Source organism: Tiliqua scincoides, chromosome 2 (genome assembly GCF_035046505.1).
Source record: "Tiliqua scincoides isolate rTilSci1 chromosome 2, rTilSci1.hap2, whole genome shotgun sequence".
Classification (NCBI taxonomy): domain Eukaryota; kingdom Metazoa; phylum Chordata; class Lepidosauria; order Squamata; family Scincidae; genus Tiliqua; species Tiliqua scincoides.
In genome coordinates, this window is record NC_089822.1 from 261745851 (window position 1) to 261771813 (window position 25963).

General features: G+C 47.6%; 1 protein-coding gene across 3 annotated transcripts; it reads left to right on the top strand.

Annotated features, from left to right (window-relative positions):
• Positions 1–1984: 1984 nt before the first annotated feature.
• Positions 1985–23085, top strand: LOC136640359 (zinc finger protein 397-like). 3 transcript variants are annotated; one of them, XM_066615426.1, is made up of 8 exons: positions 1985–2059; positions 2950–3839; positions 4212–4353; positions 12755–12852; positions 13565–13688; positions 14933–15040; positions 17916–18050; positions 21780–23085. In XM_066615426.1, exons 2-8 carry the CDS (start codon positions 3126–3128, stop codon positions 22730–22732), a joined length of 2274 nt encoding a protein of 757 aa, XP_066471523.1. In that variant the 5' UTR covers positions 1985–2059; positions 2950–3125; the 3' UTR covers positions 22733–23085. The 3 variants fall into 3 exon arrangements, with proteins under 3 accessions (XP_066471523.1, XP_066471524.1, XP_066471521.1); XM_066615427.1 differs by lacking the exon at positions 17916–18050; XM_066615424.1 differs by lacking the exon at positions 21780–23085 and having other exon boundaries at positions 17916–21725.
• Positions 23086–25963: the final 2878 nt, after the last annotated feature.

The following is a 25963-nucleotide window of genomic DNA, read 5'->3' on the forward strand; positions in this document are numbered from 1 at the left end:
CCTTCTTTAAAGGGGGGAGGCTTTCCTTCTGCCTGGGTTCCTGTGTGTTGTCCTGTCCTGCAGTGTGGCAGGTACAAAATCAATAGACTAGACATCCACCAGGCAGAAGAGTGGATCATGCCAACCAGAGGGAGATCTTGTCATTTGCCAAACGAGACTTACTGGAAAGTCAGGCTGCAAACATTTACTGCTGTTCATTGGGTCTTGTGGGGAGAGAACTATAGTAACTTATGACTCAGTCCTTCCTGGGTCGTGACCTGCCGGAACTCATGCTCTCTCTCAGTGCAAGGCCAGAGACCCTTTGTGGCAGCCCCAAAACCAGGATGCCATTGCTGGCCAGAAGTGCAGTAAGCAGGCCAGAATCTCTGGGAGGGCCTGGTTCTGTTGAAACTTGCAGAAGGTATTTTGGGGGAGAGCCTTGTTCTGAAGCAAGAAGCAGGCTGGAGGGGGTGGGTCTCAGCAGCCAAAGTGCACACTGGATCCTATTTTCCATTCTTCAGTCCACCTTTTTTTTCCCCTGGACTTTTTTTCCATTCTTCAGTCCACCCCCTTTTTTCCCTGGACTATGCAGCCAGTGTGTCTGACCAGACAGAAAGGAGGCCTACCCAGAGGTAAGTAAAAATATTTTTTATTTTCTCGGGTTCACCTTCTGGTCAACCTGCCCCCCTCCTCGCTAACATTTGGATGCAGCATGTGCTCCTTCATCAATGGTGAGGGGGATAGGATTGTGCTGTTAGCTGTTCAGGGGGAGACTGCACTGACCCACAGGAGAAGGGGGGCAAGAAGACTCCATAGCAGCTGGGCCAGGAACCTCAACCTTCCTTTTTGTCCTCCAGCCAGCAGTCATGCAGTCATCCATGAGGGCTACCTCCTTAGTGACCTGAACTAAGCTCCACCCAGAGGGTCTGCTTCCAAGAAATGAGCTGCAGCCAAGAAAGGCCAACCCAACATGACCCCCCTTGTTCCTTACGGCAAGAGCACCAGGAGTCTGCATGTGACAGCTTATCCAAAGTCACTCCAGCAGCAGTTGTGACATCACAGGGGGGTCCCCAAACAACTTTCTCTCAGGCTTTCACTGCTCTCCATCTTCAGTTGCCTACACTGAAGGGTTGTCATAAGGCTTTCTCTGTCTGCCTCTCTCAATAACTCTTAATATTGTCACCTTTCCATTCATAAGCCTGACAGTAAGAAGAGCAGATTGGGGGGGGGGGGGTGATTTGTGAACACTTCTGTGTCAGCCCAAAAAGTTTGTAGTTTATTTGTCAATGTGTTGCTTCAGTATTCAGGTTCTATCCTGCACTGTATCTGTCCTCTGAATTACTTACTTAGGGCCCAATCCTGTCCAATTTTCCAGCGCCAGTGCAGCTGCCATGCAGCCCCTCGGCATCGGAACACATGTTACATCTTGGATGGCTCCATAACTACCATCCCACCACTGGATGCAGCGCACACTGCATTGGCAAGGCTATTCCAGGGCTGGAAAGTTGGATAGGATTTGGCCCTTAGCCCTGTTTTAATGGACAAGACCTGTTAAGTGTTGAGTTATTTCCGGGGTCCAAGGGTCTCCTAGGCAGGAGTCCGGTCTCCCTCCCTGCAAAGAAGGGGGGATCTGGACCTTCAGCAGAGCTGGAATGACTGAGATGCTGCCCTTCTCTGCAAGAGATCAGGGGGCCAGCCTGGCCACGTTCACACGAGACGTGCTGGAGGCAAGCAAGAGCAGGAGGAAGGAGCCCAGCAAGGGAGGGCTTCTTGGGGGTAGGATGATGGGGATCAGCCCAGCCCGCCTGCAGGGGAGGCAGGGGGGCTGCATCCTCCTCCAAGGGGTCCGGGAAGGGCGAGGCTGCAGGAGAGGATGCTCCGGGCTGCTGGGGGAGGGCAGGCGCGGAAGGGTTAAGGGAGGGAGGTGGAGCAGGGGCGGGGATGCTGTTGGGGACGCCTCTCCCTGCGCGGGGTGAGGAAGGGGAGGCGCAGGAAGAGGAGGGATCGCTGGTTCCTGTGCTGGGGAAGGGGACGGAGGTTCGTGCCGCAGCTGTCCGGGGCTTCCCTTGGGAGGCTGCTGGTGAGTCCCGCAGAGCGGAGCGGAGGGACCCGCAGCTCAGCCCCAGCCTGGCTCTGGGCTCCCCCGGGCGGTGGGAGGCTACAGGCGGGGACCCGCAGGAGGCTCAGCGCAGCCGGATCGGGGCTGAAGGGGTCGCGTGGAAGGTCTGTGGGATGCACAGCCCGGCAAGGAGGGGGGTGGGGGGCTTGTTACCTGATGCAGGTGCAAGGGGGGAACCAGGATGCGGGTTGTGTCTTGAGGTCTCCCTGAAGCATCTTTTGGACCACTGGAGTCTCACTGTGAGATGCAGGAACCTGGACTAGGTGGGCCCTTGGCCTGATCCTGCAGGGCTCTTCCATAAGAAGTGCTCTTCAGCTGATAAGGGAGGACAGCAGGATGAAGGTCTCCTGAGGCATCTGATGGGCCACTGTGAGGTGCAGGAAGATGGACTAGACGGGCCCTTGGCCTGACCCTGCAGTGCTCTTCTTGCTGCTTATGACTCCACCACAAAGACAGGGATGGGAGAACATAAATGCCGCCCAGGTGGTCCTGAATGTATCCAAGAACAGGAGTTCAATTCTGGTTGAGAATTCCCTTTCCCCAGCCAGGTTGCCACCTTCTTCTCTGGCCTGACTCTTGTGCCCTGTCCTGGCAGGCAGAAATTCAATAGGCCTGCACTTCCCCAGCATGGTAAAACACTGATCTGAAAAGATCACTTCTCCCCCCCCCCCCAACAAAAAAGTTCCATTGTGGTGCCTGTCCCAAATTTTCTCCCCTTTGTATTCATTTGTGTTCCATTGTGTGTGTGTCTCCAATTCAGGATCAAACCCCCCTTTCAGCTCAGGGATACCTCCAGGGAAAGGTCTTGGATTGCTGGCAGCCTCTGACATTTGCATCACTTTTGTCACCAGGTGAAACCTATCAAGCCTGAGCTGAGTGAAATAAGAGGGCCAGGAGGCAGAAATGGGGTCATCCCCTCCACTGTCCTTCTAGGAAGATCAGGAGTTTGAGAGCAAAGTGTTTGCCTAAATCAATATCTCTGGCACAGAAGGCCATCCCGAGGACTTAATTTTGCAGGCGTGAAGCCATGAATGTGCAAACAAGTGGATGTCCAGAAGGAGAAGAGGGGTCTGAAGGGGCAGGAAGAGCCCCAGATAGAGATGAGGCTGAATCTCTGAGGGAGCCACAAAAGGGTCAAGAGGATTCAAGCAAGGGGATGCAACAGCGCTGGGAAACCCAGTGGCAGCAATTCCTCCAGACCCTGCAGGCTTCTCACCCTGCACAGGAGAGCCCCCAGCAGTCAGAGGCTGCACCCTGGGATGATGCCAAGGCCTTCCTGGCCTCCTTTGAGCAAGTGGCTGCAGCCTGTCGGTGGCCCAGTGGAGAGTGGGTGGCTCGGCTCCTGCCTGCCCTGAGTGGAGAAGCCCAGCAGGCCTTCAGCCTCCTTGCAGCCAGAGACAAGGGGGACTATGGGAAAGTGAAGGCTGCCATCTTGAGAGGTGAAGCCCTGAGAAGGGAGGCGCAGCGTCAGCACTTCCGGCAGTTCTGCTGCCCGGAGCTGGAAGACCCGCGAAGGATGTACAGCCAAGTCCAGGAACTTTGCTGCCAATGGCTGAAGCCTGAGAGGCACACGAAGGAGCAGATCCTGGAGCTGCTGGTCCTGGAGCAGTTTCTGGCCAGCCTGCCAGCAGACATCCAGAGATGGGTCCGGGCAGGAGGACCAGACAGCTGTGCCCAGGCTGTGGCCCTGCTGGAGGATTTCCTGATGAACCGGAGAGAGGCTGAGTCAGGGATGTGGCAGGTGAGGTCTTAGTATTTAATTCCATGCTTGCTAAGCAGACACAGAATATGGAGTGTGTTGTTTGGAGCACCTGCCAATCTTCTGCTGAAACTGGAAAGACGGAATGCAGTTAGGAAAGCCCAAATTTGAACTGACAATCCTCAACCCACTGAAAATCCTTCCCAGTAAAAGCTGAAAGTGATGCTCAGGCATACTTTCGGGCCCGAAAAACTGCCCCGGGGGGGGGGGGGCGGGGAGACTAGAAAGCTGCATAGAGCTTTATTTCTGAAAAACCACATCTGGAATTAGGCTCCAAATGGAATAGGATGTAAGGGAGCTGGATGTGTCTCTTTTTCTACTCTGTGTTCTGAGTGAGTCTCTTCACTGCTTCAGGAGCCCTTGCAGGAATGGACTGTGGATCTCCTTGATGCAAAGAAGGAATGCTTGGATGTGGTGCAAGGGGAGATCTCCAAAGAACACGCAGAGATATTCAGGGACACCAAGCAGAATGTCAAAGAAGAGGCCTCTTTGCCAGGTAAGGATACAGCGTGTGACCCTGAATGCTGTCACGACCAGGGTCTCAAAACGCAAAGGGGTCCTTGTGGTTTAGCAGCCATGCGAGGAGGGAGTTGGGCAGAAACATACCCCTGTTGAGCCCTTCTGCCCACCCTCCACTTGTCAGGTCTAGTGATCTCTAACAGTAACCATGGTCAGGGCAGAGGGAATTTTATCAGGGTGACTTTCATAAGAACATAAGAACATAAGAACAGCCCCACTGGATCAGGCCATAGGCCCATCTAGTCCAGCTTCCTGTATCTCACAGCGGCCCACCAAATGCCCCAGGGAGCACACCAGATAACAAGAGACCTCATCCTGGTGCCCTCCCCTACGTCTGGCATTCTGACTTAACCCATTCCTAAAATCAGGAGGTTGCGCATACACATCATGGCTTGTACCCCATAATGGATTTTTCCTCCAGAAACTCGTCCAATCCCCTTTTAAAGGCGTCTAGGCTAGACGCCAGCACCACATCCTGTGGCAAGGAGTTCCACAGACCGACCACGCGCTGAGTAAAGAAATATTTTCTTTTGTCTGTCCTAACTCTCCCAACACTCAATTTTAGTGGATGTCCCCTGGTTCTGGTATTATGTGAGAGTGTAAAGAGCATCTCCCTATCCACTCTGTCCATCCCCTGCATAATTTTGTATGTCTCAATCATGTCCCCCCTCAAGCGTCTCTTTTCTAGGCTGAAGAGGCCCAAACGCCGTAGCCTTTCCTCATAAGGAAGGTGCCCCAGCCCCGTAATCATCCTAGTCGCTCTCTTTTGCACCTTTTCCATTTCCACTATGTCTTTTTTGAGATGCGGCGACCAGAACTGGACACAAAACTCCAGGTGTGGCCTTACCATAGATTTGTACAACGGCATTATAATACTAGCCGTTTTGTTCTCAATACCCTTCCTAATGATCCCAAGCATAGAATTGGCCTTCTTCACTGCCGCCGCACATTGGGTCGACACTTTCATCGACCTGTCCACCACCACCCCAAGATCTCTCTCCTGATCTGTCACAGACAGCTCAGAACCCATCAGCCTATATGTGAAGTTTTGATTTTTTGCCCCAATGTGCATGACTTTACACTTACTGACATTGAAGCGCATCTGCCATTTTGCTGCCCATTCTGCCAATCTGGAGAGATCCTTCTGGAGCTCCTCACAATCACTTCTGGTCTTTACCACTCGGAAAAGTTTGGTGTCGTCTGCAAACTTAGCCACTTCACTGCTCAACCCTGTCTCCAGGTCATTTATGAAGAGGTTGAAAAGCACCGGTCCCAGGACAGATCCTTGGGGCACACCGCTTTTCACCTCTCTCCATTGTGAAAATTGCCCATTGACACCCACTCTCTGCTTCCTGGCCTCCAACCAGTTCTCAATCCACGAGAGGACCTGTCCTCTAATTCCCTGACTGTGGAGTTTCTTCAGTAGCCTTTGGTGAGGGACCGTGTCAAACGCCTTCTGAAAGTCCAGATATATAATGTCCACGGGTTCTCCCGCATCCACATGCCTGTTGACCTTTTCAAAGAATTCTATAAGGTTCGTGAGGCAAGACTTACCCTTACAGAAGCCATGCTGACTCTCCCTCAGCAAGGCCTGTTCGTCTATGTGTTTTGAGATCCTATCTTTGATGAGGCATTCCACCATCTTACCCGGTATGGATGTTAGGCTGACCGGCCTATAGTTTCCCGGGTCCCCCCTCTTTCCCTTTTTAAAAATAGGCGTGACATTTGCTATCCTCCAATCTTCTGGCACCGTGGCCGTTTTGAGGGACAAGTTGCATACCTTAGTCAAGAGATCTGCAACTTCATTCTTCAATTTCTTAATAACCCTTGGGTGGATGCCATCAGGGCCCGGTGACTTATTGATCTTTAATTTATCAATGAGGTCTGAAACATCTTCTCTTTTAACCTCTATCTGACTTAACTCCTCGGTTAGGAGGAGTAGACTTTCCTTGCCCCTAGGACTGGGGTCGGCAATCTGTGTTTCCAGAGCCGCATGCGGCTCTTTCAGTCCTCTGATGCGGCTCCCCAGTGGGGGCTGGAAGCGGGGCGCCTTCCCCTTGACCTCCGCCCAGCCAGCCCAGCCCCGAGAGCGCCTCACTCCAGCGTGATGTGCTGCAGGTGGCTGCTGGTGAGTGCGGGGCCCCGCTCCTCCCTACAAAGCTGCAGCTCCTTCCCTGCAAAGCGCCCCCCCCCGCGCGCACAGCAGCTCCTTCCTCGGCAGGCAGGCAGGAGCAGGTGCGGAGGGGGGGGCAGCCAGGCACCTCTTCCCTGCGCTCTTCCTTCCTTCGCCCTGCAGCGGGCAGGGGGCTGAACGGAAGAGGCGAGGCTGGTCGGAGAAGTGCGGGAGACGCAGCGCTGCTGAGGCAATGGGCAGGCAGGAGCGAGGTGAGCTGCATTCCTGTCCACACTTCCCTGGGAGGAAGCCCCGTTCACTCTACTGGGACTGACTTCTGAGTAGACAGGCAGAGGATGTCCCCTGGTTTTGGTTTTATGTGAGAGTGTAAAGAGCATCTCTCTATCCGCTCTGTCCATCCCCTGCATAATTTTGTATGTCTCACTCTCAATCATGTCCCACCTCAGGCGCCTCTTTTCTAGGCTGAAGAGGCCCAAACGCCTTAGCCTTTCCTCATAAGGAAGGTGCCCCAGCACCTACAAGGGAGCTACAAGAAGGGGCTACATTATAAAAATGGGACCTGTAAGAGGGGAGCGCATTATAAAAGTTGCATATACAAGAGGGGAGCGCATTATAAATTGGGACATACAAGGGGGAGTAATAACTATAAATCTCTTTATTGTATTGAAAAAATACTAGTCATTAGATTTTGTATTTCATTGTACCTCTTTTACATTACTGTGGAAAAGACACAAAGATGACTATTTACTGTTGGTCAGGATTTTCTGCTAGGGAGGGCACCAGCCCAAGTCTTGCCTATAGCACCAAATTGGCTAGGGCAGGTCCTGGGAAAATAAATTAGTATTTAATTTATATGTATTTTATTTTAGCTCTTTTGTTTTTTATATGCAATTCTAAATTTAAGATTATGGTGATCTTGTAACATTAAAATATGTTACATATTGTTTTCTCTGTAGCAGTTCATTCATTTCAAAAATGCAACACACTATAGTTTTTTTATACATAACATAAGGGTAAAAAAAACTATATATGCAGTGTTATCTTCATTTTAGATGTCAAAAGGGTTTTCTGGCCCCCCGAGGTTTTCTTTTCTCCAGAAAACAGGTCCAAATGGCTCTTTGAATGTTTAAGGACCCCTGCCCTAGGATGACAGAGTCCCTGAACCCAAGTCCTTCTTGAACACAGCTCTTCAAGGGACCAGAATCTGCCCTGCTTTGCCTCTGGTGACCTCTTCCTTAAAATTTTTTTTATTATTTTCCAAAATAAAACCAAATATAAACAAACACTTAACAAACACAAACTCAATATACAATACAAAAAACAAACAAACACAGAAACACACCGTTGGAGGGTGCAAGCAATCATATATCAATATATCTAATCCAGGGGTGCCCAAACCCCGGCCCGGGGGCCACTTGCGGCCCTTGGGCACTCCCAATCCGGCCCTCAGGGAGCCCCCAGTCTCCAATGAGCCTCTGGCCCTCCGGAGACTTGCTGGAGCCTGTGCTGGCCCAATGCAACCGCTCTCAGTGTGAGGGTGACTGTTCAACCTCTCACATGAGCTGTGGGATGAAGGCTCCCTTCACTGCTTGCTGTTTCATGTCTGTGACGCAGCAGTGGCAGTGAAGGAAAGGCCGGCCTTGCTTTGTGCCAGGCCTTTTAGAGGCCTTGAGCTACTGCAAGACCTTCATTCATTCATATAAGTTCCATCTCTAATATATTCATTTATGTAAATTTATTCAAATTTGGAATGTAAATTAATTCTTTTTCTTTCCCGGCCCCTGACACAGTGTCGGAGAGATGATGTGGCCCTCCTGCCAAAATGTTTGGACACCCCTGATCTAATCAATCAATACATATCTTCTAATCTTGTTCCTCTTCTAGTTTAGCCTCTTAATATCATTTATCTATCGCAGGGGTGCCCAAACCCCGGCCCTGGGGCCACTTGCAGCCCTTGAGGCCTCTCAATCTCAGCTGTGGGATGAGGGCTCCCTCCACTTCTTGCTGTTTCACATCTGTGATGCAGGAGCAGCAGTGAAGGAAAGGCTGACCTTGCTTTATGCCTTTTATAGGCATTGCTATTGCAAGACCTTCTTTCATTCATATAAGTTCCACCTCTAATATATTCATTTATGTAAATTTATTCAAATTTGAAATGTAAATTAATTCCTTTTTTCTGATACAGTGTCAGAGAGATGATGTGGCCCTCCTTCCAAAAAGTTTGGATACCCCTGTTCTAAAGCATGAGCTTTGGAAGATTTGCAGTGGTTGATTGTGGTACATTCTCCCTCAAATTTCCATGTTCCAATTTACTCATATTTGTGACTGTCAAGAAAATACTTTTTAAAAAAACCAAAAAACCATAGGTTTGAAAGAATTACAGAGAAAGGGGTTGGGGTGGGATGAAAAATGGGAGTAGAATCTGGTGTGTGTTCTGATGCTGAGATTCACCCACTGCAGCCTGCTCCCCTCTCCCTGCCCTCCCTACCTTGAAATGCCCCCAAACCTCCCTTTCTCTGCAACCAACTTACTGAGATAGATGGAGCCCCTGGGAGCTGCTGTGTGTGTGTCGTAACTCTACTTTTTTGCAGCAGTGTCCTAGAAGTGCACAACAGTGGCCTGGCTTTCACGTGATCACAAAGAGCCCTGCCCTGCCAGAACATGAGTTCTGGCAGTGGAAGAGCCAGAAAGGATTGGGCTGTTCATAGTTTAATACAGGGTTCTCTGAACTCTGATCTGAACTTTTAGATCAGAGGGCTTCATCAAATATCTGGCATGGTGTCCAGGGCTGGAAATTTTTTTTTTAAAATTTAAAATTTAAATAAATACATTAGCAAGCCTAAAGTTTTCAGATGGTCCAAAAATGTCACGTTTGGTTTTTCAGGAAAACCAGAAAGGGAGATTTTTAGACATTTAGAAGGCATTCTGAGGGGAGGCACATGGGCCTCCCAGGCTCTCAGAACACCTTCCATATGCAATTGGAGCACAGCTCTAGTCATATTCGGTCGAACAGGCCAGAGGCTTCCAGGGGACCAGAGGCTTGCTGCGGGCTGGATAGAGGCTTGTCGCAGGCCACATCTGGCCCCTGGGCTGGGATTTGGACACCCCTGGTTTAACAAGATGGGTAGCCCAATCCTATCTAAATACCTGTGTGGTAATCTAGCAGCACTGGTGTGGTTTCTGCTGCATCCCATGGGGATTTTCAGCTGCTGGAGGTCTCCTCGGAGTAAGGGGACATTTGTTCCCTTGCCCCAGGGTAAGCCCCAGAAACAACTATTGGGCAACTTGGACCTGCATTAGTGATGCCACTGGTGCAAGTCTGTGTTGCTCTGGGCCAGTGGAATAGGTCCAGGAAGGGGGTTTGGATTTGGTGTGTGCTGCTGCTGAAGCCACTTCTCTTCCATGCCCAATCTGCCCATTTTCCACCCCATCTCCTCCCCATCCTCCCCACACCCTGTTCCACCCCCCCCCCCCACTTTGGGCTTACCTGCTATGGCAGGCCTCTGGACATTTACCTGCACATGGGAAAGCTCCATCATTCCCACTGGTGTGCCGGCTGATCGTTCTCCTGCAAGTGCTTTATGAATGTTTGTGGCTGCTTTGCGGCAGCCTGCTCTGGCAGAACATGTTCACCAGTGCTTTTTCTAGATATGAATGGACTGAAAGCCACCTTAGGTTTAGCTTTTTTGTTCTAAAACGTTTTGAAAAGTTCACTAGTGCTGCAATCCTATACACCACGGGTGCCCAAACCCGGCCCTGGGGCCACATGCGGCCCTCGAGGCCTCTCAATGCGGCCCTCAGAAAGCCCCCAGTCTCCAATGAGCCTCTGGCCCTCCAGAGATTTGTTGGAGCCCGCACTGGCCCAACGCTCGCAGCATGAGGGCGACTGTTTGACCTCTCACGTGAGCTGTGGGATGAGGGCTCCCTCCACGTCTTGCTGTTTCATGTCTGTGATGCAGTAGTGGCAGCAAAGGAAAGGCCAGCCTTGCTTTGTGCAAGGCCCTTTATAGGCCTTGAGCTATTGCAAGACCTTCATTTATTCATATAAGTTCGTCTTTAATATATTCATTTATGTAAACTTATGTAAATTTATTCAAATTTTAAATGTAAATTAATTCTTCCCCCCCCCCAGGCCCCTGACACAGTGTTAGAGAACTGATGTGGCCCTCCTGCCAAAAACTTTGGACACCCCTGATCTATCGTATCATATCCTGTATAATATATCATGTATACAATACATTCATCTAAATGCCCTATCTTATACATCTACAACTTCATTTTCAACCAAGCATAAAATGATCTCCATTGCTGTATCTGTGTCAGTTTGTGCTATTGATCCAAAATCTCTGTAAGCCTATCCATTTCAGCCACATTCATCATTTTCTCTATTAATTCATCTTTCATTGGAATTTTAATATCTTTCCAGTATCTAACATATAAAATCCTTGCAGCAGTTAATATCATAGTAACTAAATACACATTTTCTTTATAATATCTAAGGTAATATTAAGCAAAATTAAGTCTCGTTTCAACGACATCATAAATCCAACGATCTCTGGTATTGGATTCCTTATCATTTTCCAATATACTTGCATTTTTTTTTTTACATGTCCACCACATATGATAAAACGTCCCTTCTACACATTTACACTTCCAACAATTTTTTGGTATGTTCTGATTCATTTTTACCAGTTTTACTGGTGTCATGTACCATCTGTAAAACATTTTATATACATTTTCTTTAAAAATTTGTTGTTCTAATAAATTTTATATTATATTTCCAAATCTATTCCCATTGTTCTAATGTAATATTATGACCTATCCATATTTAACTTTTACAATTGAAGGAAGAGTGTCTTTTGTTTTTGAGGTGAATTTTCTAATCTTTTGTGTATTTTCATCTGCTTGGCCTTTAACAGCTTTCTGTTGCACACTGAGATCATTTAGATGTGTAGTTAAAACCTCCAGATTAGCTTGAATCTGCAGAAATTGATTTATGTGCTGCTGTCCCATTGCCAGTAATTTTTCTGTATTGTCTTGTATTGTCTGCTTCCAATCTTTCCCTTTCGGATCCTCTTGTGTTAGTTTTCCCAAGCTTGACTCCAGGGCGGGAGAGCCCCTAACTTTTGCTCCTTTTCCTGTCATCCTTTTTCTTCCTTCTTATGTCTTCTTTCCTGTAAAACTCAAATATCACTTATATCACTATCAGTTACCCTTATATCACATCACATCATCAAAAAATCAACTGTTCACCCATAACAACCAACACAAAGAAACTTTAAGTCAAATAAACCTTTGCCTTGCAATATTTTTTAACACCACTAGATGTCCTCAGCGTATCGTCCTCCTTCCTTCACTTGTCAAGTCCTGTTCTTGTCCTTGCAATGTTTTTTTAAATCCACTAGATGTCCCCGATGTTCTATTCTTCTTATTCTGTTTTGATTCTATTGCTTACATTTATATTGCATATCAACCACATTCTGTTCCAGGACATAGTGAGAGGAATTCAAAACAATAAACCACTTTTGCAAAACAAAGCAATGCAGATCTCCAGCCCTCTCCACAGGCACTCCAAGATCTCCACAGGAAAACAAAACTGAGCGTTCCAAGGCAGAGTTTGTATTCCAGAACGATTAATTTGTAATCCAATGAGTTTTAGATTTGTAAAGTTAGAGTTATACTCTCATGTTTCCATAACAAGTTCGGCAGGTCTCCTCCAAATCTTCTTCTCACACAAGCAAACAAGTGAACGGAGAAAGCCTCCCCCCTCTTTCCTCTTCCCAGAGGGGGAAAATCTGCCCCTCCTTCTTCCCTTGGGCAAAAGCTTAATCAGGCAGTCAATTAATCAATCAGTGCCATACACACACAGCAGAATAACACTCACTTAGTTCTTCCAACGTCTTTCCCTGCCTAGGGTCTTCAGCTTAGTTTCAAGGTGAATCCTCACCAACACTGATGGCTGGGTTCCCTTGGAGAAAAACAGCCCCTGGCTGGACCCTTCTTCTCCAGAACCGTACACCATCTGTAGGATCGAATCTCTCCTGATCACAGATCCTCGGATCTCCTCAGACCCACGGTTTTTTGGGAGGAAATAGCATGCTTTCCCAAGAGCTTTCAAGAGCTCAGAAAAACACAGCCATTCAATTGCCTCTGGCCCCGCCCCCTCCCCCCTCTGGCGACCTCTAAGGATGAACAAGTGGATCAATCCTCTTTCTCCATAAAATGTCCCTTCCTTCACTTACAGGTCTTGAAATTGCATGTTCAACACCAGTGCTTCCCCTGGAAGATCGGGACATGGCTGACGATGAGCTGAGCGAGGCTCTTTGCGTCCAAGTGGAGCAGGTTGGTGTATGCGGGGCCCAGACAGACACATGGTGGCAGCCAATGTTCTTCTGCTGGAGGGTCATCCTGACCCAAGGCGCTAAGCCATATTTGCACGGTTTGGTCATGGACGTGGCTGAGTTAGCGGGTAAAAGGTTTTGCGCTGCCCAGCCTACGTGCAAGTGCAGCTTCAGTTCACTATCAAACATCTGTCCATGGGACCATTTTAATTAGAGAAGTGGTCTGTGTGCCTGGGCATAACGAGCTCTTTCCTTTGCCTCTGCTTCTGTCCCCCAGTCTCATTTTTCTCCTGCTAAGTGTCTTTCAGAATTCAGGGCTCACCTTGGATATAAACAGGTGGCAGGAATGGATGTGTGAGGGGGCAAGAAAGGGTTTAGCTCCCTCCTCCAGCTTATCAGCTTGGTAGAAATCCTTGGTAGAAATCACTTATAAATCTTGAGAAGTGATCTATACATAGATAGATCTCTGCTTTTTCAAATATGGCCACATCAAACACACATACACTCCAACACACAGTGACTAGCTCACCTGTCCTTTCACACCATGTTCAATTCATTGGAGTTTGCTGATAACTGTGATGAAAGCAGAGTCTTCCTAAACTCTTTGGGATTATGGAGTTGAAAGGGCATGATCTCATATGTGTGAGTTAACATCATTCCTTGTCGAACACCATTTGAAGTGGGGGGCTGGGATGTTTTCCTGTGTCCTGCAGGGGATGAACCAGAGGGAGATGGGTGTGCCTTTCCACGTGGTTGAGAAGACACCGGTGCAGTCCAGCCAACAGACCACGTTCTGGAAAGTTCTGCAGGAGGATGGTGAAAATGTGGATTCCCTGGGTAAGGACCTGCTCTGCTCCGTTCCAGTAAATCCTTTCAAAATTGCTCATCTCATTTTTATAAGTTGAGATGTGTACATAGATCCTGCTCCAAGCAGTGCTTAACACACAAAGAATGACGAAAATACATTTTTAATTGTGACTAAAATATTGAGAAAGTGATGGAGAAGTGAATGGAAATGTAGATGGATGGGCTGCACCCAAGCAGATCATTAGGCTCCAGAACTTCCTTCTTTTTCTAGGGTGCTGTGTTGCAATCTTCATTCTGCTGGTTCTTCCTCCTTTCGTTTGGTCCCCTTCGCCCCTCATGCACACCCCGTCTGCCTCTTTCTTTTCCAAAATTGTTAAGCGTTGCCCCTTCCTGTACAGCAGCGGTTCCCAAACGTATCCTGGTCACGGTGCCTTTCTTTCATGGCTCTCTGTCGTGGTGGCACCATGCCACGAGAGGAAGATGGCTGCCAGCGCTTCCCTGTGATCTCAGCCCAGCCAAGATGGTGGTACCTGGGAGAACCAGGATGAAGAGGCCACTGGGGACATCTCACGGTGCCCCTTGGAGGTTCCCATGTCGCCCTGCTGCACTGCACTGGGCCCAGTTCTATCCAACTTTCCACCGCCAATGCAGCTCCGAGGTAAGGGAGGCCTCTGTGTCTGCCCCCCTCTCCATGACTGCCCTTCATGACTGCCCCCCTCCCCCATTGGCATGGCTGCATCAGTGCTGGAAAGTTGGATAGGATTGGGCTTCTCAGTTTACATTCACAGTCAGCATTAGTGTATACATTATTATTATTATTATTATCATTATTATCATTATTATTATTATGAACAGTATTTATATACCGCTTTTCAACAAAAAGTTCACAAAGCGGTTTACAGAGAAAAATAATGGCTCCCTGTCCCAAAAGGGCTCACAATCTAAAAAGATGCCAGGGAATACCAGCAGACAGCCACTAGAACAGACAGTGCTGGGGTGAGGTGGGCCAGTTACTCTCCCCCTGCTAAAAAAAGAGGAGCACCCACTTGAAAAAGTGCCTCTTACTCAGTTAGCAGAGGTTTTTAGCAGAGATATTAGCAGAGATACATGTCATCAATCCATCCAGTGTATAATTTTCTTTCTTTTACATCTAACTGATTTACTGTGAAGAAGAAGAAAAGATTGTCAAACACAAAGGTAAGAACCCATGAATGCTTTTTGTATTGAAATGTAGAAGAAATAAATTTTTGCCTATTTCATTCTCTGTGCACAAGGGGGATCTTTTGGCTCCCAACTTGACCTGGCCCCCCATCCAGTGAAACAGGAAGAGACGTTCCCCCCGGATCCTTTGGAAAGTCAGAAACTCCCAGGCCAAGACTCAGGTAAGAATTTGCAAGGACCAACCAAGAATTCTCTTGGTTCTCTTGGTTGACATAAGAGACACCTGGGTTCTTTCATGAAGACACTCCCAGGTCTGTTTCTTCACTCTCAGAACTACATTGCACAGATTTCCTTATAGCATTGTTTCTCAAACTGTGGGTCAGGACCCACTAAGTCTGTCAGAAGCCAATTTCAGGTGTGTCCCCATTCATTGCGATCTGTATTTTATTTTTAATATTAGACTTGATGCTACCATGGTATGTGACTGCTTCTGGGGAAATGTTACAGAACTTCACTTTCAACAGGCTACTATGTATATTCTTTTGACAATGACATTCAATGGGGCTTACTCATGGGTAAGTATGGATAGGATTGCAGCCTTTGGGATGTTTGGGGAATTTTTTTTTAAACAGATCAGCAGTTGCTTGGAGAGGTAAAAGATTCTTTTACATTTTTAAACTGTAAACTTTTAATTTACTTAAGACTGATTTGATTTTGTTGTATAGGGGGTGTTAAAAATTTCTTGCTTGATGATGTCACTTCCAGGTTAATGACATAAGGTGGATCCCAACAGATTATCATTCTAAAAAGTGGGTTCTGGTACTAAAATGTTGGAGCACCACTGCTTATAGCGGTCAGGAACAGATTCAGTGACAGATTCATTTTAAAAGCCAAGGGCAGGTTCTCTCTTCTGATATCTCTGCATTTCTGTGTACATCAGGAAACCCTGGCAGAAGTTAGTGCTGGGTTTGCTTAATCTGCTTAGCCTTTTTTTCAGTAGGACTGCATAAGAATTCCAGTGGTCCAGGGGAAAATCTCCATGGTCTTGCATTATACTTCCTTCGGCACGAGAAGTAAAATCCATGATGCAAAATAGCCACATTTCCTGAGCTGCATAAGCTCCAGGTTTCCCCAAGTCCAGAAGCAGAATATGTTTTCTTGACAGAGATATTTGATTTTCATAGTTCAGCAGAGAGTGTTCACATTCCTGGAGAGGAATGGGGTTTGGGGGTATGTTCAGTTGGCCAGAAAGGGAGATGGGCTGAAGGGGAAAGACAAGAAAGAGGATAAGAACATAAGTAAAGCCCAGCTGGATTAGGCCAAAAGCCCATCTTGTTCAGCCTCCTGTATCTCACAGTGGCCCACCAGATGCTTCAGGGAGCACACAAGACCTGCATCCTGGTGCCCTCCCTCGCATCTGACATTCTGAGGTACCCTACTTCTAAAATCAGGAAGTTGCACATACCCATCACGGCTTGTAACCTGTGATGGACTCTTCCTCCAGAAATTTGTCCATTCTCCTTTTAAAGGCTTCCAGGCCAGATGCTGTCACCACATCCTGTGGCAACAGACTAATTACACGCTGGGTAAAGAAATATTTTCTTTAGTCTGTCCTAACTCTCCCAACACTCAATTTTATTGATTGATTGAGACCTTTATTGGCATAAAACAATTTCCAGGAAATAGAGGCAATGGACAACGTAGAATGCACACAATAAAAGACAAGCATGAGCAAGATTTCAAAAAAATCAAACAGCCAGGGGAAAAAAACCACTCAGTGTTCAAGATCAACATGCAGGGGAGCAAAATTAGAAAAATATACACCTGGTCAACACAGAATTACAAATATCTCACTACAGTAAGTGAGCAGGACTCATTTCTACCATCCAGCAAATAATGAACTATGAGAATTTTGCAGAAATGGGGTTAACAATTGGTGACATAGATCAGTATAGTGAGGGCAGTAAAGTAGCAAATGAGGCAAGGTTTCAATTGTGGTTAAATCACAAGAGCAAGTCTGAGAGCTCTCCAAAGACCTATTGAATTTGTCACTCAAAACATTTGTAGGCATGACATTAAGTCTGGCCAGCATGAAGGATCTGTGAACCTGAGGAGAAAGTAAAAAGGAAAGGTAGCTTGAACCAGAATCAGAGGGCCAGGAAAGCCCAAGATGTGAAGGGGAACAGCTTGTAGATTCTGTTTTTCAATATCAAACAGACAGATCAAATGAGTGTAAAGGCAGCAGGCAAAGATCAACTGCCAGACTGGTCAAGCGATAGACCAAGCATCTGTAATTTTTTTTTAGAAAAGAGTTAGGCCTGGAGAAAGAGTAGCATCAGCTAGGCTATTTCTGAGCATGATGTCCCCAAATTTAGCTTATGTCCCCTGGTTCTGGTGTTACGTGAGAGGGAAAACAGCATGTCTCTATCCACTCTATCCATCCCCTGCATAATTTTGTATGGCTCAATCATGTCCCCCCACCCCCAGGCGTGGCTTTTCTAAACTGAAGAGCCCCAAATGCTGTAACCTTTCCTCATCAGGGAGGTGCCCCAGCCCAGTAATCATTTTGGTTGCTCTTTTTTGCACCTTTTCCATTTCCACGATATCCTTTCTGAGATGTGTCCAGATCAGAACTGGACACAATATGCCAGGTGTGGCCTTACCATCAATTTATACAATGGCATTATAATATTAGCCGTCTTATTCTCAATAGCTTTCCTAATGATTCCAAGCATGGAATTTGCCTTCTTCGCTGCCGCCGCACAGTGGGTCGACACTTTCATTGAGCTGTCCACCAGCACCCCAAGATCTCTCTCCTGATCTGTCACAGAAGAGCTCAGAACCCATTAACCTATATGTGAAGTTTTGATTTTTTGCCCCAATGTGCATGACTTTACACTTGTACTGAAACGCATCTGCCGGTTTGCAGGCCATTATCCCAGTTTGGAGAGATCCTTCTGGAGCTCTTCACAGTCCCTTCTAGTCTTCACCACTCGGGAAAGTTTAGTGTCGTTTGCAAATGTTGCAGATGTTGCCAGAAGCATGAAAACAGGTCACCAAAACATAGACAAAAAACTCCTCTCTCTGTCTCTTCAGATGATGGGAAGAGAACTCGGCTCAAGGGGAAGAACTCTCGGCTTGGAGGAACGAAACCAGTAGGAACATCCAGGAGAGGAGGAGGGAGAACCCAAGAGGATGTGCCGGTGACAGCTGAGGTGCAGGAGGAAGGATGTGAGTCCAACAGAGAGCGGGGAACAGTGCCACTTGGGGGATGCAAAGAATCTGGGAAGCTCCCACAATGTTTTGGAGCTGCCTGCAGCAATCCCAGCTCAGTGGTTATGGAGAGGAAAAAGGCATCATCTTCCAAGTGTGGCAGAAGGAACCATCCTAAGTCAGGACTTGTTTTTGAACACACTGGAGAAGAGTGCAGTGAAGGGCCACCACTGAAGGAAAAGATCCAGCCAAAATCAAAGCTGGATAAACATCACAGAAAAAGCAAAGTCACGGAAAAGCAAAATCATGGCTGCCTAGAGAGAGAGATAAGATTCCCTTCTACTTCATTAGCAAAACACCAGATAACTCATACTGGGAAAAAGAGTTGCAAATGCTCTGACTGTGGAAAAAGCCTCTCTCAGAGATCATCAAGACATCAGATGAACCACCCAGAAAAGAAACAACACCACTATGCTGAGCGTGGAAAAAATTTATCTCAGAGATCACATTTGTTAACCCATCAGAACAGTCAGACTGGAGCGAAACCAAACAAATGTCCCCAGTGTGGGAAGAGCTTCTCTCGGAGATCAGCTCTGTTGAGACATCAAGTGATCCACACAGGGAAGAAACCACACAGATGCCCAGAGTGTGGGAAAAACTTCTCCCGGAGATCAGGTCTATTGAGACATCAGATGATTCATAAAGGAATGAGACCCCACCAATGTCTGGAGTGTGGGAAAAAATTCTCTCAGAGATCACATTTGTTATGTCATCAGAACACTCATACTGGAGAGAAACCTCACAAATGCCTTCAGTGCGGTAAAAGTTTCTCTTACAGATCTGATCTGTTAGTCCATCACCGCAATCATACTGGAGAAAAACCCCACAAATGTTCCAAGTGTGGAAAAAGCTTCTCTTGGCTATCGCCTTTGTTGATCCATCTCACGGTTCATACTGGAGAGAAACCTCACAAATGCTCTGACTGTGGAAAAAGCTTCTCTCAGAAATCAAATTTATTTAGACATCAGAAAATTCATACTGAGAGAAATACGGGTGTCCTATGTGTGGGAAAAGCTTAAATGGAGAAATGAACACTGAATAGCAACCAGATAATGTCCTGTATGGTTCACGGTCAGTGGACTGAAGGTCCAGTCTTTCCTCAGAACTAAGAGTTCAGTAGTTTATTTTGCCTTGTTTGTCACAACGTTGGCTGGTGTGGTAGTCACTGAAGCACAATTAAAGGGAAAGAGCTTGAACTTGGTTTTAGCTCACTGATGCACAACTACTTATTTATTGGCTGATAAAATGACTGGGATTAGGCAAAGTCTTCAGGGCCACACAGAGCTGCATGCCCCACCCTGTGAGGAGCAACTGTGGAATAAGTGGTTCATTTGAATCAGTGGTTCTCAAGTTGTGAGTCCGTGGCCTGCCAGTTGGTCACCACCCACTTTGTGGTGATTCTTGAAACTGATTAGGCTATGTGCATCAAGAGTTAAACAACCTGCTACTTGGGAGGGGGGCACTGCTGCTCAATCACCATTATAGCCACAGAGGCTTGAGTGGTGGGTAAAGTGAATCTATCTTTTTAGGTGGATCCCAGTGCCACAGAGTTTGAGAACCACTGATTTGGATAACAAAGATACGCACATAGGCTTTTGGGGTTGTCTTGTAGAGTGTATACAAGTTAACATGTCGGCCTGAATCAGCTAGAGCAGGAGATGACCCAGCAGGAAGGAGGTGGAAGAAGAGCAAAGAGCAAAGCATGGTCCAAGTTTTTTCCTCTGCCTTCTGCAGTGATAAGAGAATTTGGTCAGTAGAGAGAATTTTCAGCAGGGAGGATGGGGACAGACTAAGAGCAGGCCGTATGGAAGAAACCAATCAAAGAGCCTCTTGCCATTCTGATGTCCTGAGCATGGAGAATAGGGTGGCACTGAAGGGACATTAAGGAGCACATGTTGAATGGAGGTAGTAAGAATGGGCCAAGGGTGAGAAATGGTTTAGATAACCTTTGAAGAAACATGAGAATCTGCATGTAGGAGAGCAACTGCATGAGTGTTCTCTATACCTGGGAAAAGCTTCACCCGCAGAACAGCATGAAATCAGATGATTCACCCAGGGAGGAAGCACATGAATGTTCTCAGTGTGGGAATAGCTTCAGACAGAGAGTGCATGTCATGTGTCATTGGAGATCCCGCATGGGAAAGAAATGCTCTGAATGTGGGAGAAAATTCTCTTGGGGATAGAGGGTCGCCACACATCAGGCAACTTATGGAAGTGAGACTTCCTCTAGCAGCCCAATTCTACATTTTTCCCCAGCATAGCAAAATGGGCTGTGCTGCTTTTTTTTTTGGGTGGGGGATCAGGAGGCTTGCGAAGGCAAAGTGCCTGTAAACCCCTCAATCATCAACAGGTCTCCTGGATGCGCACCAGCTCTTTAGGTGGTGAATGTTGGAGGGGTGTGTTGGCTCACTGGCATACCTTGGTGTTTTGCCGCCCCAGGGTCGTCCCTTTAAATGCCCCCCCCAACCTGCTGTGGAAGTAATTTCCCTCTTGCAATGCCATGGGAGAACCACCTTCATCCTTCCTGGCTCGCAGCCTCCCGCACGGAGCTTGAGCGAGAATGAGGGGTCCTCTTCATTGCCTGCTCATTACATTTTCACCCAGATAAGGTGAGGATGCCCCCCTCCCAGCCGTGTCACCCTTGCACCTGCTCATCTCCCTCAGGTACACCAGTGTACTGGCACTGGAGGGAATAGCATCAGGCACAATTCACCTATGCTGGATGCCATCCTTTCCACCTCTGATATGCCTCCCCTCCCCCGTTCCTCCCTCCTCCCCCTCCCCGTTCTGCCCACCCTGCCAACTCAGCTCTGTTGGTGGGCCTTCTTTACCCTGCTGCCACGTCTGGGGCTTCTGCATAATCTCCACATTGTTTATGACAGCTGGGAAGCCTGTTCCATCATGGAAAGCGACAACGGGATGGGGTTGTGTATGTAAGGGAAGAGTTCTGGTCAGTAGGTTATACCTATGAATCATAGGAGCACCCAGGACAAAAATGGAAAGATTTGATACTTGTTGCTCTGCAATGATTTTTCCTGAAATGTCACCTTCATGGGTTACCTAAGGATGCCTTCAAGCACAGTCCTCCACTCTACCAGCTGAGCAAACAAATGGCACAGCAGGCTTCCTGCTGGCTCTCCCTTCTCCCAGAAGGGACAGTGGCTGGCCTGGCATTGGGAAGGAATTGGTTTCAAGGGGTAGCTCCCAGAGACAGCAGTTTCTGTGGGGCAGTGGTTATCACCACTGGAGGGCCCAGTGTCATTGGGAAAGCAAGTGGCCTGATGACCTCTCTGTAAGCTGATGGTGTGGGGTTGGACAGGCCTGAATAAGAATTCTAGTCATCCAGGGAAAGATCTTCATGTTCTTGCATCATTCTTCCTCCTGCTATGCACTAGAAGTTAAATCCGTGATGCAAAATAACCACATTTCCTGAGTTGTGTAACCTCCACGATACCCCAAGTCCAGAAGCAGAATCTGGGTTTCCTTGGCAGAGCAATTTGTTTTTTGTACTTCAATAGAGAGTGTTCAGTGAGCACATTCTTGGAGAGGAATGGGGTCTGGGGGTATGTCCAGTTGGCCAGAAAGGGAGATGGGCAGAAGGGGAAAGACGGGAAGGAGGATGTTGCCGGAAGCTTGGAAAGATGTCACCAGAACAGAGACAAAAGACTCCTCTCTCTGTCTCCTCAGATGATGGGAAGGGAACTCGGATCAAGGGGAAGAATTCTCAGCTTGGAGGAAAGGAGCCAGTGGAAATGCCCAGGAGAGGACAGGGGAGAACCCAAGAGAATGTCCCGGTAACACCTGAGGTGCAGGAGGAAGGATGTGAGTACAAGAGAGGGCAGGGAACGGAACCTCTAATTAGACTCCATTCTAATTCAGTAGCAGAACAGCAGATAACTCATACTGGGAAAGAGACTTGCCAGTGTCCTGACTGCGGAAAAAGTTTCTCTCGGAGATCGTATTTATTAATACATCGGAATGTTCATACTGGAGAGAAACCTCACAAATGCACTCAGTGTGGTAAAGGTTTCTGTTATAGATCACAGTTGTTAATCCATCAGAGCATTCATACTGGAGGGGAACTTTGTAAATGCCCTGACTGTGGGAAAGAATTTCTTTATAGATCAGCTTTATTAAGACATCGGTACATTCATACTGGAGAGAAACCTCACAGATGTCCTGACTGTGGAAAAAGCTTCTCTCGGAGATCCCATTTGTTAAGCCATCAGAACATTCACACTGGAAAGAAACCCCACAAGTGCCTCAAGTGTGGAAGATGCTTCACTGAGAGATCACATTTGGTCAGCCACGATATGACTCATACTGGAGAGAAACCTCACAGATGCCCCGACTGTGGGAAGAATTTCTCTCGTCGATCAAGTATGTTGCAGCATCGAGTCATTCATACTGGAGAGAAACCTCACAAATGCCCCGACTGTGGGAAAAAATTCTTTTATCGATCAGATTTATTAAGACACCAGAACATTCATGCTGGAAAGAGACCTCACAATTGCCCCAACTGTGGAATGAACTTCTCTCAGAGATCCCATTTGTTAAGCCATCAGGACGTTCACACTGGAGAGAACCTCACAAATGCCCTGATGGTGGGAGAGGCTTCTTTTGTCAATCATATGTATTAACCCACCAGAAAATGCATAAGAAGAGAAATTTTTTGGGTGCTCTGGGTGTCGGAGAGGCTTAAATGAGAAATGAACACTGATTAACTGGTGGCTAGTCTATGTGAGTTAGCAGTTAATAGACTGAAGGTCCAGTGTCTTCTCAAACTATGATAATTAAAGTTGTTTATTTTGCTTTGTTTGTCACAGCTCAGATTGCGTGCGCTGAAATCATTTAAGCGGCGCTACAGGGAAGGAGTTTGAATGTTGATGAGCTATGGCTGATAAGTGACGGCCGCCGTTCAGTCACATGACATGGGTTAGGCAAAGTTCTCAGGGCTACACAGAGCCCCATATCTCACCCTGTGACTAGCAGCTGTGGAATAAATGATTTGGATAACCAAGATGCGCATGCTGGCTTTTGTTTTAGAGTTTATCCAATTTACATTTGATCAACAGAGAGAATTCTCAGCAGGGAGGATTGGGCCCAGGCTAATAGCAGGAAGTATGGAAGAAACCTATCAAAGAGCCTCCGGCAATGCTTGATGTCCTGAGTGTGGGGAATAGGGTAGCACTCAAGGGAGAGTGATAGGAATGAAGGGAGATGATAGGACTGTGCTGAGGGTGAGAAATGGTTTAGACCAGGGGTGTCCATAGTTTTTGGCAAGAGGGCCACATCATCTCTCTGACACTGTGTCGGGGGCCGGGGGAAAAAAGAATTAATTCACATTTAAAATTTGAAAAAATTTACATACGTTTACATAAATGTATATATTAAAGATGAACTTATATGAATGAATGAAGGTCTTGCAATAGCTCAAGGCCTATAAAGGGCCTTGCACAAAGCAAGGCTGGCCTTTCCTTTGCTGCCGCTATTGCATCACAGACATGAAACAGCAAGCAGTGAAGGAAGCCCTAATCCCACAGCTCACATGAGCGGTCAGACAGTCGCCCTCATGCTGAGAGCAGTTGCGTTGGGCCAGTGTGGGCTCCAACAAATCTCCAGAGGGCCAGAGGCTCATTGGAGACTGGGGGCTCCCTGAGGGCCGCATTGAGACGTCTCGAGGGCCGCAAGTGGCCCCAGGGCCGGGATTTGGGCACCCCTGGTTTAGACAGTCTTCAAAGAAACATGAGAACCTTCATGCAACAGAGAAACTGCATGAATGTTCTCTGTGCCTGGGAAAAGCTGCACATGCAGAGGAGCATGAACAGGAAATCTGATGGTTCACCCAGGGAGGAACCATGTGAATGTTCTCAGCGTGGGAAATGCTTCAGACAGAAAGTATATGTGCTGTGTCATCTGAGATCCCGCCTGGGAAAGAAATGCCCTGAATGTGGGAAGAACACCTCTTGGAGAGGGAGGGTTATCATCACACATTAGGCAAGTCCTGGAGGTGAGACCCTCTAGCAGCCCAATCCTGTGGTTTTTCTCTGTCATAGCATGTGGCTGCGCCAAAAAGCGCTGTGTTGCATGCTATGGTGGGGAGGGGATCAGGAGCCTTGAGAAGGGAGTGTACCTCTTGACTGACATAAGCCTCTTGACTGACAGTGGGTCTCCTTGGACGTGTGTGACCACTTTAGGTGGTGCAAGTTGGAGGAGAGAAGGTGGGCTGGCACCTGAGGGGACAGCATCTGGCGCAGTGGTCTACCTGCACTTTTGTTAGCTGCCTTCGGTCCCCTTAGGGAGAATGGTGGGGTAAAAAATGCAGTAAATAAATCCACCCATGCTGGATGCCATCTCTTCCTGCCTCCGATATGCCTCTCCTTCCCCTATTCCACCTTTCCTCCCCCAACTCATCTCTGTCGGTGGGCCCTTGCTAGGCCACTGTGCACAGAGCCTCTGCATAATTTCCGTGTCATTTACAGTGTGTTCCACCGTGGAATGCAACAATCGGATTGGGCTGTGTCTCAACTGCGGGAACAGTCTTGGTCAGCAGGTTATACCTGTTAACATAGAAGCACCCCGGACAAGAATTGGAAGACTTGACACTTGTTGCTCTGCAATGATTTTTCCTGCTGCGCTCTCAAATGGCTTTGTAGGCTTTCTGCTGCCTCTCCCAGCTGCTCAAGAGCACAGCGGCTGGCCTGGCACTGGGGAGGAACTGGGCTCAGAAGGCAGCTCCCAGAGGCAGCAGTGGGGCAGTGGTTATCGCCTATGGAGGGTCCAGTATGTCCTCCACATAGTGCTATGGCACAACCCAGCCTCTGGAGGTCCTCTGAAGGGCAGGACTCGGTCTCCATGTATGCTAAAAATTTTCTGAGGCCGAGCCCACGGGTAAAGGGGGCCCACTGCTTTGCAATAACAAAAATTAAAAGACAGAGTTAAATGTGTCCTTGGCAGCAACTGTTACCCTGCACGTGCCCAATCTCGCCTGATCTCGGAAGCTAAGCAGGGTCAGACCTGGTTAGTACTTGGATGGGAGACCGCCTGGGAATACCGGATGCTGTAGGCTTATACCATAGTCTTTCGAGACTGAAGGTTGCCAACCATAATGTGTCATTAGACAACTGTATTTGGGATGTGCCTAAACTTGTGTTTTAGGGTGCACTCCAGTAAAATAAACGATGAAAAGAACAGGACCTGATCAGCCATTGATAATTGAACACGTAGGCCTCAAATGGGATTGGGAGGGGGATGGAATAACAGAAAAATAGTTAAAATGTGTCCTTAGAGAAACCCAAGATCGGCTTGGAAGATTTTACCAGAAGTAAAATCCGTGATGCAAAAAAGCCATATTTTCTGAGTGGTGTCAGCACCAGGATTCCCAGAAGCAGAATCTATTTCCTTGACAAAGATATTTGTTTTTTTTAGCAGAGTGTTCACACTCCTGGAGAGGAACAGGATTTGGGGGTATGTTAAATTGGCCAGAAAGGGACAGAAGGGGAAAGACAGAAGCTTGAAAAGAGGTCCCCAGAACATAGACAAAGCTCCTCTCTCTGTCTCTTCAGATGTTGGGAAGAGAACTCAGATCAAGGGGAAGAATTCTCAGCTTGGGAGAAAGGAGCCAGTGGAAATGCCCAGGAAAGGACAATGCAGAACCCTAAAGAATTTGCCGGTGACAGCTGAGATGCAGGAGGACGGATGTGAGTCCAGCAGAGGGCAGGGAACAGAGCCATGTACAGGATGCAAGGAATCTGGTGAGCTCCCAGAAGGTCTCGGAGATGCCTATAGTGATCCTAGCCCAGTGGTTACAGAGGGGGTAAAGGCATTGTTTTCCAAGTATGGCAGAAGGAACCATCTTAAGTCAGGATTTT

Bases quoted from the DNA above. Each gene is read 5' to 3' on its own strand.
- LOC136640359 (XM_066615424.1), top strand. From the start codon at position 3,126: ATGAATGTGCAAACAAGTGGATGTCCAGAAGGAGAAGAGGGGTCTGAA. The intron at 4,354-12,754 runs GTAAGGATACAG...CTTCACTTACAG, and splicing joins AGAAGAGGCCTCTTTGCCAG to GTCTTGAAATTGCATGTTCA. The intron at 13,689-14,932 runs GTAAGGACCTGC...TCTGTGCACAAG, and splicing joins TGAAAATGTGGATTCCCTGG to GGGGATCTTTTGGCTCCCAA.